This window comes from Oryzias melastigma, linkage group LG18 (genome assembly GCF_002922805.2).
Source record: "Oryzias melastigma strain HK-1 linkage group LG18, ASM292280v2, whole genome shotgun sequence".
Lineage (NCBI taxonomy): Eukaryota > Metazoa > Chordata > Actinopteri > Beloniformes > Adrianichthyidae > Oryzias > Oryzias melastigma.
Genome location: NC_050529.1, coordinates 25,522,897 through 25,541,465, shown reverse-complemented (window position 1 = coordinate 25,541,465; position 18,569 = coordinate 25,522,897). Strand labels below are relative to the sequence as shown.

Sequence of the window (18,569 nt, the reverse complement as noted above, 5' to 3'; positions counted from 1 at the left end):
GGGAGAGGGAAGTCTGGGCATCTTTGCTTAGACTGCTACCCCCGCGACCCGGTCCCGGATGAAGCGGAGGAAGATGGATGGATGGATCAAAAGATGAATGGAGGGGAACTTTAAAGTAAAATCTTATCAAAACTAATAACAAAAAAATTTTGAAGGAGCTACAACTGTTTCCCTTTGAGGAGCTTCGAGGAGCTGATCTGGTTTCTTCTGTCAGCAATGATCTGCTCTGTTTTGGAGGTGTTTCTACAGGTTAGTTGTGGAGGAGGTTCTATATGGAATTATTTTCCTGCAGACTCTAAATTCTTCCTTTGTATTATCAATAAAAACAAAATGGTTCCAGATTTTCATGTTTTCCTCTGTGTGTGACGGACAGATTTCAGCTCTCAGCGTTTATGATCGGCTCGTTAATCTCGAGGATCATGAGCTGATGCTTCGCTGTTTTGTTGCTTTGATTTTCATCTTTTAATGCAAAGCCAAATGGTCCATTAAACAGATTTATAGAGACATCATAAAGGAAAGCATCTCAAAGATTTCACTTCAAATCTATAACGCGGCATGTTGGAAAACCACATGACGGCATCAAAATACAACACCTCCATCTGCTACGACTGGGATTCACTCGGGCGCCACCTGCACCTGCCATCATCATCGTTATCTCACACATGTTAAGAAGTCAACATAGGAGAGAGTTAAGGCCTAGAAAAACACTGCGACACTAAGAGGCCCGCACTCATCTTCTCCAGCATGTCTGCTCCACAGCTTTCAGACAGAGTGCTGCTAATGGATGAGCTGGCGTGAAGCATAAACAGAGTTGCTGAGGGCGCTGCGGTGACGACCCAGAACCAGCAGTAAACAGGAAGAGGTCAAATACTCTCTAGTTATCAACTCACCGTGGTCAAGTGCAGCACTGACTCTCCGGCTGTCTATGGAACTGGTTGATATCAGGTCATCTCTGGAGTTCTGGTGAGGAACAAGAGAGGATGAAAACCGAACCCTAACTTCAGGTTTCACACAAGCAAACTGATGAAAAGAAGAGGTCAGATGGCGGACGGGGGGGACTCACGTTGAGGGCGAGCCCCGGGCTGGAGCTCTGCGGCTGGGCAGACAGCTGCTTCAAGTTCTGGTAGAGCAGCTCGTACAGAGGCAGGTACAGCAAGCAGATCCTTGCCTGCTGGTTCTGAGAAAGACAAATGACTGAACTCAAAAAGCAGATCGTCAAGATGAAGCTGCATCTCTAAGACTCCACGCATGCTGGGAAGACAGACATCTGCAACAGATTTCTCCTCCAGTAAAACTTTTGATGAACTTTATTTTCTTTACTTTGTGGCGGCTGAAAGAGATGATGGCTAGCAGTTTTCTCACGGTTTCTGTCTCTATGAAAATAAAGCTTCTTCTTCAGTGATATGCAAAGAGGTTGCAAAGTGCACCAGGCGGTGAAACCCGGCACGCATGCATGCGACGCCGAACGCCGCGTGACATTTTAATGCAAGTTTACAAAAGACTTCACCTTCTGTTGCCAGATGCTATCACGACAGCTTGCATGCAAATATGATGTGTTTGAACATGGCAATGTGACAAAAAATAAAACTTATTTGTTTGCAGGACAGTTCTTGTGCTATTTTAGTAAAATATCATCTGTCATTGAATGCAATATCAATAAAAGCTCAACAATTTCCTTTTTTGGACACTATTTACACAGTCTAAACCCAAAAATAAACAACCAAAAATAAAACTAACTATTGTAAGGTACAGTCAGTTTGTTAAAAAAATAAAACAGTTTATAACTAACAAGCTACCCCTTCCACCCCCTCATAAAGTTGGTTAAAAAAGCGAGCAAGAGCACATTTGTGGTTTAGTGATAGTCTGTTCCTCAAGGACGGACTTTGAACATCCCTGCCCTAAAACATATGGGATGTGGATACCATATCATGAAGCACTTCAGGCCTCGAGGACCGACCTCCAGCTGGATCTCCAGAAGTTCTGCCTTATCTGCTGCTCATCACCTGGATCAGGTGTGTTTGGCCAATAAGGAGCTTCAATGGCAGGTTAGTTGGAAAACATGAAGGTCACCGGTCCTCAAGAACTGACTTTGGACACCCCTGCCATAAAGGCAGTTAAAATAAAGAGCGGGGGGGGTTCTCTCACTATATCCCTCAGAGTTCCTTTTTTGTCTCACTGTTTCACTGATTTTTTCAGTGCAGTTTTGCATGTTTTTTTTGTTTCTGCATTCTATTCTGTGTCCTGATTGGCTTTTGACCTTGTCCTCTGTGCTGCATCTCCTGCACAGAATACATGCACTTTTCCTAATCTACATGAATCTTCTATTTTTGTTTTGAGGGTATGAGACTGGAGTTTTATATGGTGGCTGACACAGCTCGCAGAAATATGACGGCTTTTTTAGGTGTGCTTCGGCTTTTTTCATCCTGTTCGTCGTCGTGTTGTCGACTTGTCAAGTTGTGCTTTGGCTTTTGTTGTCGTGTTGTCGGCTTGTGTCATCATACTTCAGCTTTTGTCGTCATGCTTCAGCTTTTGTCGTCATGCTTCAGCTTTTGTTGCAGTGTTGTCGGCTTGTGCCGTTGTGTTTGAGCTTTTTCGTCAGGTTGTCGGCTTTTCTTGTTGTGCTTCAGCTTTGTTTGTTGAGTTGTGGCTTTTATGTGAGCCCTGTTGGCCACCATAGTTTTACTGTTGTATGATACATTTAATGTCTGTCTGAGATAAATATTGATCAAGTATGTGGTGGAGAGTTTTACCGCTTTAAAACATCCATTTCCCAGATTTCAGGGGTTATTTTTGGAACTCCTGTGACCACTTTACGTGAAAACTTACAATTCTATTCCAATTCAGACTTTTTAAAATAGTTTCTGGGTAAACCGGCGTTTACAGGATTAAGTTTCTCCTGTTAACACTCAGTCCTGCTCACCTTGAATGCAGTGTAGCGGTCATCCATGGCGTGCTTAATCAGCAGGTTTTTTAGGACGCCGACAGCCAGCTGTCGGACTTCGGCTCCCTGCTGCAGGGCCTCGGCCACTTCTCTCAGCAGCAGACCCACCAGGAAGTGGTTCCGACAGTATTCCTCCGTCAGGCTGAACTCCAGGCTCTGTTCTGCTGTTGGGTCAAACAGGAAGCATCAGTGCATTAGTACTGGCTGGCCTTCAGCGCACGCTCCACTGGCTTTAGAGCTAACTCAGACAGCTAGTTTGATGACATGTGTTTAGTGCTCACTTTGACTAAATTTGATCCGATATGACACTAAGAATATCAGGTTTAAATGTGTATCATGAAGCGGCTCATTTCACCACAGAAACCTGAAACTGCTTCAACTGAAAAGCATCACCCAACCACAGAAAACTTCAACATACCAAACGTTACTGTTATGATTTGGTGACAGTATATGAGTTGCAATGCATCACAAACCATGACGAGTTCAGAGTGCAACACGTCAATATGCAACACAAGTCCACAAAAAAACCCACACGTGTTCAGACTATTACACAAAAATGACAAAAATCTCTAAAGGAAAATGTGATGCTGCGAAGGTTTTCAGGATCAAAAACAGAAGCTGTCTGTTTCAGCAGAGACAACAAAAATGCCCCTTTTTCAAAAGTAACATGTGAATACTGAAACAAGCATCAATCTGCAATTATCTTCTCCAGTGACAGAGGCAGAGAACGGCAGGCAGCGGAAAGAGACTCAAACAGATAGACGAAGAACCGCAGCATCAAGAGAAATGAATTTATCTACTGTTTACAAGTAAGAAGTCAATTAGACATTAGGGGAAAAGGGTCAGTTGATTCCCATAACAGCCAAGCCCCTCCCCTCAGTGCTGGCCCAGAGCCCGGCAGGCACATTAAGCAGTGGCCCAGCACCATTCAGAGTGAGTGGGAGGAAATGAGCGCTCCATGAGAGAGGGGGGGGGGGTGCTGACGGCGGGCAGGTTAATGTCAGTCAGAACAACAGAGGAGCATGAGCAGGGTGCAGACACGGGGCGGTGAGCGTCACCTACCTACAGGGCCAAAAAGCTCCGTCGCATATGGAATTAAATCTGACCACAAGCAAAACACAAACATACACACAAAAAGAGAGGGAGGGGGGGGTGAAAACAAAGAACTGTGGGGTGAGGCATAAACAATCCATGCAGCATGTCCACACGCGTAATAAAAGGCTAACTGGTTCACCAGACTGAGACTGACATCAAACTGCAACAGTTGAAAACATGAAGCAACCTTAGAGTGTATTTATGTATTCAATGACCGGAAACCAGAGGTAAAAAAACATGGGGGCAATACAATGGAGCTCTATTGTTGTACCTGTGTTGACTATCTGTCTCTGGTTCCAATGTTGCTTTAGTTCATTCATCCACAGCCCTCTTCTAAGAGATGTCAATAGATTCATTGGAGAGATCAGCTCATCGAGTCTGACGAGTTCATCCTGAACTTCTCTGACTGCACTTTCACAATAGCCCTAAATGAAGACTGTTGTCATGAGGGTCACTGAACGCATCGTTACGGGAGCGTTGATGTGGACACGGTTTTCCTTTTTCTGTCACCTGAAACTAAGAAAGTCACGTCTGAGTTCAGCCGCCGTGGTTTCTCTCACTGCTCCAGTTGTCTGGATGATAAAGGTTTGACTTGATTCAATCATTAACGCTTAGTGGGCAGTTTTAACTACAGTGACTTACACATCACATTTTATAGAAAAATGTCAGCCAGTTTCCTGACAAAGGGTCAGAGCGCTGGATCATCTCTAAATCGGGAAAGACTGCATCTATGAAGGATACAATTCTTTTTTTGCTTTTGAAAAATGTTTTCATCACAAAATTTAAATAAGCATGCTCTAACCAAGATAACCTCATAGAGTAAATGGAAAACTATGGACTATAAGAAATAAAGTTTAACTAGGTATATAGCATTATCTGGGATAATGCAAGTGTGAGTGCTGTAAGCTGAACGTGGCTGCTGAAGATAATACTGCTGATAGCTGAAAACACTGAAGCTTGCCTGAATATTAGCTAAAAACCAAATTAGCCAAAACATCTCTAATTTAGCCAAAACAGCTACCATGACGCTAAAATATGAGCAAAACTTCATATTTGCCTTAAGAATTTAACCTTTTAACACCGGAGCTCCAGGAGCACCGGAGCTTCTTTGATTTACTATCATTTTTAATTGTTTACTAGATCAACATAATTCCAGCAGATTCTGAAGGAGAATCGCTTTTCTCCTTCAGAATCTGCTGGAATGATTGTATTAACGGTTGAAAAGTTATAGTATGCTAAAGATTTTGTGTTTAAGCTTTACTGGCGACGCCTCAGGTGTTAAAGGATTAAGAAATATCTAATTTAACCAAAACAGTTAGCATTATGTGAAAAAAATAGCTAAACTCCAAATGTGCCTAAAGAATTTAAGAAATGTCTAACTTTGCCAAAACAGTTTGCATGATGCTTAAACGTCAGCTAAACTCCAAATTAGCCTAAAAAATGTCTAAATTCGCCAAAAAACAGTCAGCATTATGTTGAAATGTTAGCTAAACTTTTCCTTTTTCTAAAAAACAGAAAAAATGTCTTAATTAGCCAAAAACTGTTAGCATGTTGTTAAAATGAAAACTAAATTCCATGTTTACCTTAAAAACCCCAGTAGCTGCTGAACATGTTAAAGTGTGAATGGTGTCTCTCTCAAAGTATGTGGATGTTCAAAGGTTTTTAAAGTACACAAAGTTTCTGAAGGATTTGAGCAATTTCTCATTTATTCTCTATGGGGTACATTTTGCTCAATATTTCAAAAACTATGAAGTTTCTGAATTCCAAAAGTAAAAGTAAGTACAAGAAATTTCCTGAATGAGTTGAACATTTTGATACCAAGTTTCCTGAAATTGCTAATCGTGCGATTTAATTTTTAGGTGCCAAAAAAAACGTATGTTTGCTGTACAGCAATCACATAATTATTGAAATCTCTAAAATTACAAGAAGGCAATTTTACCATCTCTCCACCAGTTTACTTCACAGATCATAAAGTCACAAACTTCTTCTTACGTCTCATTACCCACAAGGACAGCTCTATTTCTACATGGCACAGAATGCAGCGTTAGAGTCCCACTCCGATCATCTTTGGATCTGTTTCCAAAGCATTCCAGTAGTCTTTTAATTATGATTATGTGTGTTTTTTTAAACGTTTTTTTAAAAACAGTGTCATTTTCTAGGATCTAGTTTCTGCAGAGCAGCAGGTGTTCATCAGAAATTCATCTCTGAGTTGTGGGCGAAATTGTTGGCGCTGAGTAAGCCCACCCCCCCTTCCAACACCCATAACTTATCTCTCTGCGTACAGCCCCTCACACCCTCAACTTAACATTAGCAGTGCATGAAAAAAGTTTAGATCTAGATTGCAGCTCAGATGAGGAAAACAAAGACGTTAGGGATCTATTTGTCTCTGAGCGGGTGCATCAGAATGGAGCAGAGCAGGAAGCTTGTGGCCCCGCCCAGAGTATTTTCTATGTCACAAATTCATATTGTTTTTGTTTTAAAGAAAGCTTACTTTTCTTTGAACTTGTCCTCTAACAGAAAATGCCACAAGAACATGAACAAACACCCCTGTCATCAGAGTGAGTCCTTAGAAGCTAACTCTGGATGTAGTGTTCACATAGATGCAGTAACAGCTACAGATTTTCATGAACATGCTTGTGTAGTGTTCTTTTCCAGCAACAACTCTTCATCCAAGTTTATTTATCTAGGCTCATGTTATCCTTTTCTGAGAATCCTTTTCTTTTTAGAGAAATGATTTAAATCTTTAAGTGAACACATGGGGGCTTTGGGCATCTCCTGATCAAGGATTTCACCAAATTTATCTGAAGGGTTCATATTTGTAGGATTGTTTGCTGCTGGAAAGACATGAAGCCATCAGAACATCCATGCTACTGAGATTAGGGCATTTATAGTCTGAATACAACCAACATAAAGGAAAGTGGTTTGACAGATCACAGATAATCTATGATCCGTATGGATCAGCACACGCGTGTATTGCTTCACGGTTATCCTAAAATCTGTTCACCTGAAGCTCCTGCTGTGTGTGGGAGGAGCTGCCATTAAAAACTTTTCTCGATTTCATCATGGAGATCGATAGATATCAGGTTTATTTAATTTCAAGAGCTGAATAAAGGCATCAGTACACGTTTCTATTTCTGGATTCAAAGAATCTCCCAGTTAAGAGCAGCAACCGTACCGGACAAGAGAAAACCGCTCCGTAACAGGGACGTGCTGTCAGGGGACGAGAGTACGGCAAGCCAAAGGGATCATAAATCACCAGGAAAAGTGGGCTCAGCAATGCCATGTTTTATGGATAACAATAATTATTTTAAATATTTAAATGATCCCACAGTTAGATTTAATAAACAATTGTTGTTTTTTGCTGTTTTTTATTACTTTTTACTGATCCAAAGTATAATCCGAACCGTGAGCCTAAAACCCTGACATGATCCGAACCGAGTTCTATGATCCGTTACTCCCCTATTCACAATGGGTGTTAGGGTAAATGGATATTAGTAATGCAGTTGTCTGCTGGTTATCAAACTGTGGTAAGAGGTGGGGGAGTAGGGAACACACTGTTGAGTCTTCTCTGTGACCCTCTGGCACTTTTACACACACAATGTTAGATTGTGGAGCATAAATGTCAGCTAGGATGTGAAATGGCACCGCACACCACTAAACCACAAGAGGACCTGGTTGCAGACAAGATGGCGGCTGAAAGTCATAAGTCAGAAGTGGAAATTGTGTTAGTTGTAGCCACTTGTGTTAAAACTTTTTTTAGTGTTCGGGATTATCTTAAAATGTGTAAAGAGAGGGTAACAGGTTTGTTGTTTTAATCAGGGATGTAACGATTAAGTCAAGCCAGAATTTGATTCACAGCTTTGAAGTCATAATTTTGATTTTTTCAGATTTTTTTTAACACAATGAATTAAAGGTATGTGAAGGTCAAGTAAGTTTTCTTTTTTCCCCTTACATCAAATTGTCTGTTTTCCTACTAATAGAATTATTAGATAGTGTCACTTCCTTCTACGTCTACCGCCATATTGCAAACAATCACAACCCATCGACAGCGATTGGTCCGAGTCGGTCTGAGTCACGTTTTTAGAGGAAGTACTGCCAACCAATCAGGAGTAAGCTTTTCCGGCTTGTTCGAAGTCCACACCCCTCCCACTGAGCAATCTGTCAATCAAACATTCGAGGCCACATGCTTTTACTGAGGCATGTGATTGGTCAGTTTATAACTTGAATAAGTGGTGATGAAGAAAAAATATATTTTAAAAAAATTAGGATTATAAAGAACGTGTTAAGAAGAATGTCTCAGAGCAAGAATGGTCATTCTGACAAATAAAATGACAGAGGAATCACTGTCTGTTTCTCAATGGAAGTCTATGGGACTTTGGCCCTCTTGCAACAAGCAGGTACTTCCTGTTTGGAACACGGGGGTGGGGGGCTGTGGTGTCCATTGATATTCATGTCAATGGTCATCACTCATCACTGTTGTCACCGTAGATCGGTTGCAGTAAAGTTGTGATGAAAATGTAAAGTTGCAGAGTGAGGAACAGATCTACGCTTTGTTGAATCTATGTTAATAGTTGTGATTGTAACATGGAGAAATCCTGGAGGGACTGACTTATGTGGAACTTTTAAATCTGAAGGAGCTGGAGGAATTTCCTTGGTTGGAAACTGATGAAGAACACACAGCCTGTCTGCTACGCTCACACACTCACACTGCCTGCATTGGAGAAATGTCATCAGCTCAGGTGCAGGCCGAGACAAACTGATCTTAAAATTTTCTGCAACAATGAACATGTTGACGAGTTTAAAACGTTTTTTTTTTACCAATTCACAAAGAATCGTTACATCCTTAATTTCTATTAACAAAAGTGTTCAAATTTGTAAAACTGTTTTTACAATGGAGCTTTAGCTCCAGACGAGCGTTTACGTTTGACTGCAGTTAGATTCAACGCTTTACACGATCAACGTGAATCAGCTTATTCTGTCGAAGGGAAAAGTGGCTTTGTACTGATATAAAATGACCTTATAGGAGTTGCTGTGAAAAGCTGCTTCGAAGTGTTGCTTAACAGCACAAAACCACTTCTCTTTGATTGTGTAAGGAGTTACGGTACGTCAAAGAGTGCTGAAGGTTTTGACAGAAACACCTCAGGCGGTAAAGGTTCAAAGTTTAAAACAGAAAAAAATACATTTCTATTAGGGTTGCCAGTTATACGAGTCTTTTTCTACCAAAAACAAGAGTATTTTTCAACCAAAATGTGTGTGTTGGTAATGATGTTCTGGTCTCAGACTTCCTTCCAGCTCATTTTTGTTTATTTTATTTATCTATTAATTTTAGCTACATGTTTGTGCTTCATTTACTTGTATGTTTTATATCATAAACCTCTGCTTTTCTATGAAATCAGAGTAACATTAGTCGTATCATGGAGCTAAGCATCTGCAGAGGAGCATATGATCTGAGTGTTGGTCGGGTTGGTTTGTCCTAACACTAAAGGACAGAAAACACATCAGGAGGGGGGACACAAACTTATTTTCATGACTGCATTTGTAAACACATCAAAACATGTATGATTCCGCACATCCGGTGTGTGACGGTGAGGCATGGCCTTGCACTCACCTTGAACCCTCTGCAGCTTGGTGCGCCCGAAAGCCATGGGCAGGTTGAGCGGGATGAAGTGCTCGTGGTTGCACGCCGCCATCAGGAACTCAAACTTCATCTCAGTCAGCCCCTGCAGGACAGAAGCAGACACATGCGAGAGGCAGCCAGCCGTCAAAGAATCAACACGCACAAGCAGGATATACGTCTAGGCTTTGTTAGTCCAATGTGCCACTAATGCTAACAAAGTAAGACAAACATGCTGGGAGGATAAAAACATCCCTGTGGTCTAGAAGAACCCCAAGACTCTGGAGCTCCAGTGTTTGATTTACTGTCATTTTTTTAATTCTTAACACGATCATTCCAGTAGATTCTTATGGAGAAACGCTGCTTTTCTCTAAGAATCTACTGGAATGATCGTGTTAACGGTTGAAAAGTTCAAGATTTTGTGTTCAAGCGTCACCGGCGACACCTCAGTTGTTGTATCTGATAAAAAATAATGAACTTCCTGTTTGAATTTTGGCTCAGGAGCAAACAAGTCTGTCAGCCTTCATCGATCAGTCGTGACAGAAAACTACAGATCAGGGTCCTTTCAAACACTTCCTTGTCTTTTTTTTCTTTTCTTTTTTTTACAGTCAACCATAAACAGCTAATGGTAAATCCTTTTATAACTTGAATTTCCTCTTTTAGTTTTCAGGTAAAAATAATTAACTTATAACATTGTTTTAAAAATGTGAACCATGAAGTCTAAATAACTCCTGAACTTGTGAATCTCATATCACTGCTTTACACTTGACGCATATCTGTAACAGATAAGAGCTCATAAAAAAGCAGGTGTTACGGAAAACACAACAATGCTTCTTTGATGTTAAATCTTTTAAAAAAAACATGTTGATACATTCAAATCTGATCAATTTATATTAAAAACTCTTCATCATCTAAGTAAATCATAATCAGAAAAAATGAGGTGGAATTTGTTTCCTTATATCAAAACTGTCTGAAATGAGCCAAAAACATTTAGAGTCCTGAAAAAAACAGATGATGTGCAGTAAATGATCTAAAATGATCTTTAATTAAGGATGTAACAATTCTTCGTGAATCGGGAAAGAAAAGATTCAAACTCGTCAGAATGTTTATCGATGCAGAAATGAAAAAAAAAAAAAATTCACGCCCTTTGCCTGAATTTCATGCAGGCGGGCCTGTGAGTGTGTGTGTACGCGCCTGTGAGTGAGTGTGCGCACCTATGTGTATGTGAGTGCGCGCGCCTTTGAGTGTGTGTGCGTGGCAGACAGGCCGTGGTCTTCATCTGCGTTTCCCTCCTGGGAAATTCTCGCAGCTCCTTCAGATTTAAAAGTTTCACATTAAGTCAGTCTCTCCAGGATTTCATGATGTTGTGATCGCAACTATTTACTCAAATTCAAGCAAAGCCAAGATTTGTTCCTCATCCTGCAACGTTACATTTTCATTGCAACTTTCCTGCGACTTTGACAGATGGACTGTGACAACCGTCATGGTGACGACTCAGCTTCATGACTGTTTCCGCTCTGACTCCTTCCTGGGACCGAGTATGAAAGGATTTGTGATCATTTCGATATAATGTATAATTGTTTATTTGTATTGAATCATTTCTGTTACTAGGAAAACAGACAATTTGATGTAAGGGGCACAAAGAAAACATACTTGGCCTTAAAATACTTGAATTCATTGTGTTCAAACAAAAATCATGACTTTAAAACCGTGGATAGAATCTAATCGTGCCTTGACGTAATCGTTACATCCTTATCTTTGATTGAATGAGAAAGCTCCTTATGTGTTTTTCATTTGAAGGAATTAAAGATAAAACTCTTTCCTCTCACATTTTGATTTAAAAACAAACTGGAGTGTGCACCTTAGGATCCTTGAAGCCAAAGTGACACATGTAGTGGTTGATCAGGCCGAACGCAAAGCCCCGGTTCATGAAGGTCAGGCATCTCTGAGGAGAGGAGGAGCACAAACACACCGGTCACAAAAATCAAAACAAAATTTAGCAAAGGGAAACCTCGGCAGGAGGGACTGAACCTTGATGAAATTAGCCAGGCTCAGGTTGATGCAGCGCGCCTCCTCTGGGATCTCGGAGTGTCGGATGATGATGTGAGGCATGACGGACAGAACCAGGGACTGCAGCGCCTGGTGGAAGCTGTCGGGGAAGCGCTGCGGCCGCGGCATCTGGAATGAAGCAACATACAATCCTCAAAACATCTAACCCTTACTGCTGACTTTGAGAGTTCAAACGTCATGTTTTTAACATCACACTGGAGTGGCATTCATTCCAAACAGAACAGGAGTGTCAAACTCAATCACACGAGGGGCCAAAATCCAAAACACACCTTAGGTCACGGATCCAAAACACACCTTAGGTCACGGATCCAAAACACACCTTAGGTCACGGATCCAAAACACACCTTAGGTTACGGGTCGAACAGGATAAACATTTATTCAACACTCTAAAACTTTTAAAACTTTAAAAACATATTTTTTAACATAATTATGAACTAGATACAGTATATAACATTACCTGCAATATTGCTAGTGTGAATGCTGTAAGCTGAATGCAGCCGCTGATGACGCTAGTGCTGATAGATGACATTGATAAATTGATAGCTAAAATTTTAGCTAAATGCCAACTTAGCCTAAAACACATAAAAAACACTTAGGTTAGCCAAAACAGCTAGAATGTAGCTTAAAAAATAGCTAAACTTCAAAATAACCTGCCAAAACTACAAAAAGCTAAATTAGCCAAGAATAGCTAGCGTGTAAATATTAGCCTAACTCCAAAACAGCCTAAAAAACTGAAAAAAGCCTAAATTAGCCAAAACAGTTACCATGTAGCTAAAATGTTAGCTAAACTTCAAAATAGCCTAAAAAAATGTTAGTAAATACCAAAATAGTCCATAAAGCTAGAAAGAAAGACAAAACTTTACGTTTTAACATAATTATGAATAATAAAAAGGCAGGAATATTATTCCAGAATAAATCAATTTAACTTTTAAATAACTTTCAATATTTTACTGTCTATAAAAATGTATTTTGCCAAATTATACAAATTAGAAATGAGTGCAAGATAACATCGGGTCATTAATAACAATAAAATAAAATGATCTGGAGGGCCGGATAGAATTTCCCGGAGGGCCGGATCCGGCCCCTGGGCCTTGACTTTGACACATGTGCAATAGAGGGATAGGGCCTCACATACAAACCTTCATGCGGTTTTCCTCTTGGAGGTACTGGGCCATGGACTTGGCCATGATGTCAAAGAAGAACCAGGAATACTGAGGGAAAAGAGGGAAAATCTCAGGAGAGTCCTGAAAACTTCCTGGAGTCCAGGTGAAGGAATCATACAGTAACCTGTTTGAGCAGGCAGCAGCATGCTCTTCAGGTGATGCTCTGCTGCCGTTGATGAATGCAGCTCTGCCCCCTGCTGTCTGTTTGGGGTACTGACAGACTCACCTTGAGCAGCTTGTTGCTGGTGTTGAAATCCGCCGTTTGCTTGAGGACGGCAGTCACGGTGGTGGCCAGCACCTCATGGGTGGTGGCAGAGTTTCCCGGAGCCGGGGTGTTGGTCACAAAGACGTACTTTAGGAGGAGAACGGTAAAGATGAAACATCTTTAATCTACGTAAACCTTTTTATTTTAAGCCCTGTACCTTCACGAAAGAGCGCAGGTAATGCTCCAGTCCTTCCTCGTGACATCTGGAGACGATGTGAATGATCACTCTGAAAGAGAAACAGGAGCCCTCACTTTAAGCTCTGATGGCTTCAGTAACAGCAGCAGGAGCACGGACAGACCGCAGAGCGTTGACGGTGGTGTCATGGGCCTCTTTGGTGGTGGCAGTGAGCACCTCGAACAGCTGCATCAGCACCGTGGGTAAGAAGGTGATGATGACCTGAGTCTCCACAGCATGCAGGCACTGCAGGGAACCAAGACAGACGGTCAGACGCTGCAGTCAGACCATTACAAATGTTTGGGTGAAAACAAATACAGTCAACTGGTATCGGTAACTGATGGAGACGACTCAATCTTCTCCTTCTTCAATTCACAATTGAGAAAGCCTCTTGGAATAAAGACACATTTAATACTAGATAAAGTTTATTTTTGCATCCAATTTTATTATTTAGTTTCTTTGTCTCTCTGGTTTTTCCAAAGCCAACTCCCTCAGAGCATTTCCTTTGCTGATTTCAGCTTTTATCTTGTTTTGATGTGTTATGCATTCATGTGTGTTTTGATGCGTCTGACTATGAATTGATGTGCAAAGTGTGATTTTGGAGCTTTGTGACACAAAGCTTGAATAAAAAGAAATAAAGTGGACTCATTTTGCTGCAGCTCCAACGATAGTAGACTTTCTGCTCTAGTTTGGTTCTGAACAAAAAGCTGTTTTCTCACGTAAGTATGTAAAGCAAAAGATTGCATGGTGCTGGATCTTTAATTTCCACTCATAGCTTTTATGTAAATTTTTCATTAGATTTACATTACTATTTTTACTAAGATTGTTATTTTCTATAAACTTTCCTTCTTCATAAACCTAGAGCTTAGATTTATCTTTTAAAAGGTGAACACATTTCACTCTGCAAAAAGGTAAAAGTGATAGTTGACCTATTGTAAGTCTGGCAATAGTTATTTCTTCAGAAAGTCAACTTTAACTTGATTGCTGAGAAAGAAGAGAAAGACAATAAAAGTCACGAGTGGTATTGTATACCCCACACAGAAAGGACAAACTGAAGTCATGAAACGGTGGTTGTGGTTGTAAAGCTGGTCTCTCAAGATCGCTCAGATAAAAGTTTTCTTTTCCTGTATTGTGAGAAAGCATGAAAATTGTCTAATTTCACAAGCTGTAGGTCCTGTGGCCATCCCATAATAATATTAAAACTTCCTTTGGAAACCCCCAACACGTGTTTTGGTTTCGTTGGTGGATTTTGAAATATTTGACTTGAGCCCCATAAGAGATTTTGGCCTCATTCAGTTTTTTGATGGTCTCTCCCGCTGTGATATCATTGTCTTTTGAGGTGGGGGTCACTATGCCCAAAATTCATTATTTTCCAACGCTCCTTGCATGGAGTTTGATAGACGCTTGTGGGGGACTTGTGGCATAAAATGAACGCCACAGTTTTAGCAGTTTGTCTTTCTTACTGCACATTTGAGTGAAAATGTGAACCTTGCCGCATACTCAAAGCGGAGAAAAGGTTTCAACAGCGCAGAGAGGAGATTTCAAGAGCAGCAGCTCACCTTCAGGAACTTGATGAGGTCTGCTGGGTTTCCCTCTGATGTTGTCCTCATCAGCTGGCAGTGCTGGAAGAACTTCTGCAGATGGGGGTCCTAAGCAAACCGAAAAAAACCTCAAACATCCCAGCAGACTCTGCAACAGCACCCACTGTGCTTTGAGCGTGCAGCGAAGGAGTACCTGAGGATAAATGGTCGATGCTACACGCATCCTCACTCTGAACAGCGTCTTTGCATTTTCTACCCACTTGATATCCGGCTGAGTCTGCTCCAACAAAACCAAGCAGACAGAACTTTGTGCATTCGTTTGTCCACAAAACAACATTTAAAAGACTAAACGTCTGCTGCTGTTCTACCTTCTTGCTGTCCTGACAAAGATACCCAGCAGGCAGAGTTGCAGAAACGGGTAGTTGTAGCTCTGCCGACTGCATCCTCCCGTCTTTCAGCAGAGGCATCCACGCATAGCCGACTGAAACACATCACACATCATCAGGCGGTTCTGAAGAGCTTCCTCACATCAGACGCAGAAACGTGGAGACTCACCCAGCGACTCTACGCTGTCCTTCTTCTTGCTGCTTGCCTTGCTGCTGGACTCACAGCTGATGTGGTAAAAGCTGAAGAGGACGTGGTGCTTTTCGTGCACGTGGACTGGGAGCTCAAGTTTAACCTGCAGACGAGATCGAAATATCCAGACGTTTAGAAAACACAAGTTAATTAAGACAGTTTTGGCCTTGCAGGGTGCATGCAATGCTCCTCTTGCCCTCTAGAGGTCAGCCACACATAAGAAACACATTTTAAGCTACACTCCTGATTTTGCAGAGTAAACATACAAACCATACAGTTATTTTTTCCAAAAAACAGAGTAAAATTTGGGAATAAATTTGTGAAACTTTGCCAAGCCAAAATCAAGCAAGAGTCCTTGGTAATAGAGATAAAGGTAATAACAATATTTCCTCTAAAACTGTTTTGAAAGACTTTATTGATGATTTGAGGAGAAACCCTCAGTTCAGCTTCAAGCTGAAGCTGTTTGATTCAGTTTGAGGTTCCTTAAAAGCCTAATTCACTTGATATCAGAGTCATACGGACCTCCTCTGACAGCAGTTTTCTCCTACAGACTGCAGATATCTGCAGGATTCGCGTGTAAGTGTTACATTACATTAGTTTATGAAAACCAAGGATTCAGATGGTTTGATTTGCTGGTTTTCTGTTATTTTTCTAAATTCGTAACTTCACGAAGACTCAGTTTCTGCTCTGTCAGTCATGTGACCGCCTGAAGGTTAGAAGCTAGCTGCTGCAGGGTTGGGCGTCTTCTCACCTCGTCGTAGAACTCTGGGCTCTGGTTGTGGTGCAGGACGGCTGCGTAGGTGCTGCAGGTGAAGAGCGACTCTCCCGGTTTGCTGTAGATGCACTGAAACGAGAACACAAACTTAAGTCTCCAGAACTCTGCTGTTACTGATAATAACAGAGGAGAAATAACAAACATTTTCAAACGTCAAAACATTTAAAACGTTTCTTAGTTTCAAAATATCTAAGCTGAAAGTCCTTAAGAATTCATTATACAGACTTTTGCAGCTTAAACTATTAATACTTGGATGTTTAATATCAAACGCAATGTAAAAATTAGCCAAGATGTGCATTTTTTTTACTATAACCACTTTTATCTGTTGATGTTTATTTTTTTTTAATAAATAAGAATGGTGTCATCATAGAAGGTTTAATACAACCTATAAATATATAACGTTCTCATCCAACCATGTTTAATTAAGTAAAGCAAACTCAAGTATGGTAATAGTGCTTTAAAAGAATAAGAACCATCAGAAACAGGACTTCTCTCAGTTCAAAGGAGTGTACCACTACACTGTTAACGGAAGAAACATCATCAGTGATCTTACAGAAAAACAATGTTGCTGAAAATGATCATGAAATGATTTTAAAGGGTTTGTTTCCATATATTCTAGGATGATGAAGATTCCACAAAACTGCCTCTTCAAACAGAGAAGATGCATTTCAGCCAAAAGTCCTGGTTGTTGACTGTATAAGAGAACTGGACTGAATGACCAGACCCAAACCCTTCAATGAACTGCTTTGATGAAGCAAAACAAAGTTTTAATTGATGTAAAGGATTTGGAAAGAAATGCCTAAAAAATGGAGTTCAGAGACACGTCTCAGTTTTAAAAAAAATCAGATTCAGAAAATGTCTACTTCACTGCACAATTATAGACAAATGCGTGACTGTATACATCCTAAATTTACACAATAAAAAAATGTTTGGTTTTATACAAACAGCAGCATGGTAAATCTCTAATGAGGACAGACCGAATGGTTCAAAGCTCTCCTGAAGGCTTCATGCAGTCCTTAGGATGCTAACATCACTGGTCATCGTAACGAGCTCAGATGACCAGAACTGCAGCAGAAAGAGTCAAAGCCGTGACCCTCTGCATGTGGGAGACCAAATTCCAACAACAGGAAGGAGAAATGCACATTTCGGATGTGTTGTCGCTGCTCACAGGGTGTTCAGTCTGAACCAGCATGGAAACACGTCTGAAAGGAGCAGCACCGAGGATGGGGGTCACGATAAGCAGGGGCAGGATGGGGGTGCAGGCGATACCATCGCTCTGGACTTTTATTTGTGTGTGGGCTTAAGGACTTGAAAACCCGAGTCTACCATGTCTTTGATTTTGTCTCTGTTCCACTGGATTCATTCTGTGATTATGTTTTCTTCTGGAGGATCTTCTAGTGTCATTACTGGAGCAATCACAGCGATCTCTTAAAGACTGCAGCAGGCTCAGTGCTTTGGTCTAAAGAAAACGTTTTTTTTTCCAGAGGATTTGAGCAAAGTTGCAATAGATGGATCTAATTATGTTTTCATGTGGAAGTTTGATTTATTGTGCTACTTTGGGGAAAACTGCTTCGATGAAAACAGACTAATTTGAAGTTGGTTCTTAAATCAGAGTATTTTGAACAGCCAGGAGTCTGCTGAAAAACTGAAATTCAGTGTGTATTAGTCCATGTAAAGTAGTGTTCAAATGGATCTGAATTTAATTAAAGTATACTGTGAGGGTATGATTTGTTTTACAGTGATTCCTTAAGGAAGTTATCATTAAAAAATCAGAATCTCTAGGAGAAGTTGACATTTGTAGAAACATACTAAATATGACTTATTTTGGGAAAATTCAAGGTGGCGACCTATCACCAAGGTCAAAGGTCAAAGAAACTTTAGCTGTGGTTGTAGACTAAAACTGGTGACGTGTGTGAAATGTTGTGAATATTGCTTAAATAAAAGCTATCTTTTCTCCTTTTTTGGGAAAATTTACTAATTTTAGAAAATTTACTAATATTACAAATTAACTCAAAGATTACAGATTACCACAACATGTCTACTCTGTCATAGGTCCTGTGGCCATCCCATAATAATCTACAACTTCCTTGTAGATTATTATTATGCGTTTTGGCTTTGTTCGTGGATGTTAAAATATCCTTTTTGAGATCCTTAAGATACGACTGATTATTTTGAGGGTTATCTCGCTGTGATGTCAACCTTTTTTTTCTGTGGGGGGTGTCTTTCACTGTGAATAAAATTCATTTCACTGGGTAATAGGTGTGTGGAAATTTTGTTGAGTTTTTGAATATCTGGCAGGGGCCAAATTTTTATTCAAACGTACAGAAGAACTATGAAAAAAACTGGTTCTTCCA

At 40.6% G+C, this 18,569-nt stretch overlaps 1 protein-coding gene across 5 annotated transcripts in view; it reads right to left on the bottom strand.

Moving 5' to 3' along the window:
- The window catches only part of dock11 (dedicator of cytokinesis 11), an 89,541-nt gene that overhangs the window by 34,963 nt on the left and 36,009 nt on the right, over window positions 1-18,569 (bottom strand). For 2 of the 5 annotated variants that reach the window (XM_024287573.2, XM_024287569.2), the window contains exons 19-34: window positions 16,192-16,284; window positions 15,420-15,543; window positions 15,233-15,345; window positions 15,058-15,141; window positions 14,883-14,972; window positions 13,448-13,569; window positions 13,306-13,375; window positions 13,110-13,235; window positions 12,860-12,931; window positions 11,682-11,828; window positions 11,512-11,595; window positions 9,645-9,756; window positions 4,004-4,042; window positions 2,921-3,105; window positions 1,064-1,177; window positions 891-960 (exon numbers count right to left, since the gene is read on the bottom strand). In XM_024287573.2, coding sequence (XP_024143341.1) covers window positions 891-960; window positions 1,064-1,177; window positions 2,921-3,105; window positions 4,004-4,042; window positions 9,645-9,756; window positions 11,512-11,595; window positions 11,682-11,828; window positions 12,860-12,931; window positions 13,110-13,235; window positions 13,306-13,375; window positions 13,448-13,569; window positions 14,883-14,972; window positions 15,058-15,141; window positions 15,233-15,345; window positions 15,420-15,543; window positions 16,192-16,284 — 1,645 coding nt within the window. The remainder of the gene's footprint in view (window positions 1-890; window positions 961-1,063; window positions 1,178-2,920; window positions 3,106-4,003; window positions 4,043-9,644; window positions 9,757-11,511; window positions 11,596-11,681; window positions 11,829-12,859; window positions 12,932-13,109; window positions 13,236-13,305; window positions 13,376-13,447; window positions 13,570-14,882; window positions 14,973-15,057; window positions 15,142-15,232; window positions 15,346-15,419; window positions 15,544-16,191; window positions 16,285-18,569) is intronic. The other 3 variants (XM_024287570.2, XM_024287571.2, XM_024287572.2) reach the window with 3 other exon arrangements.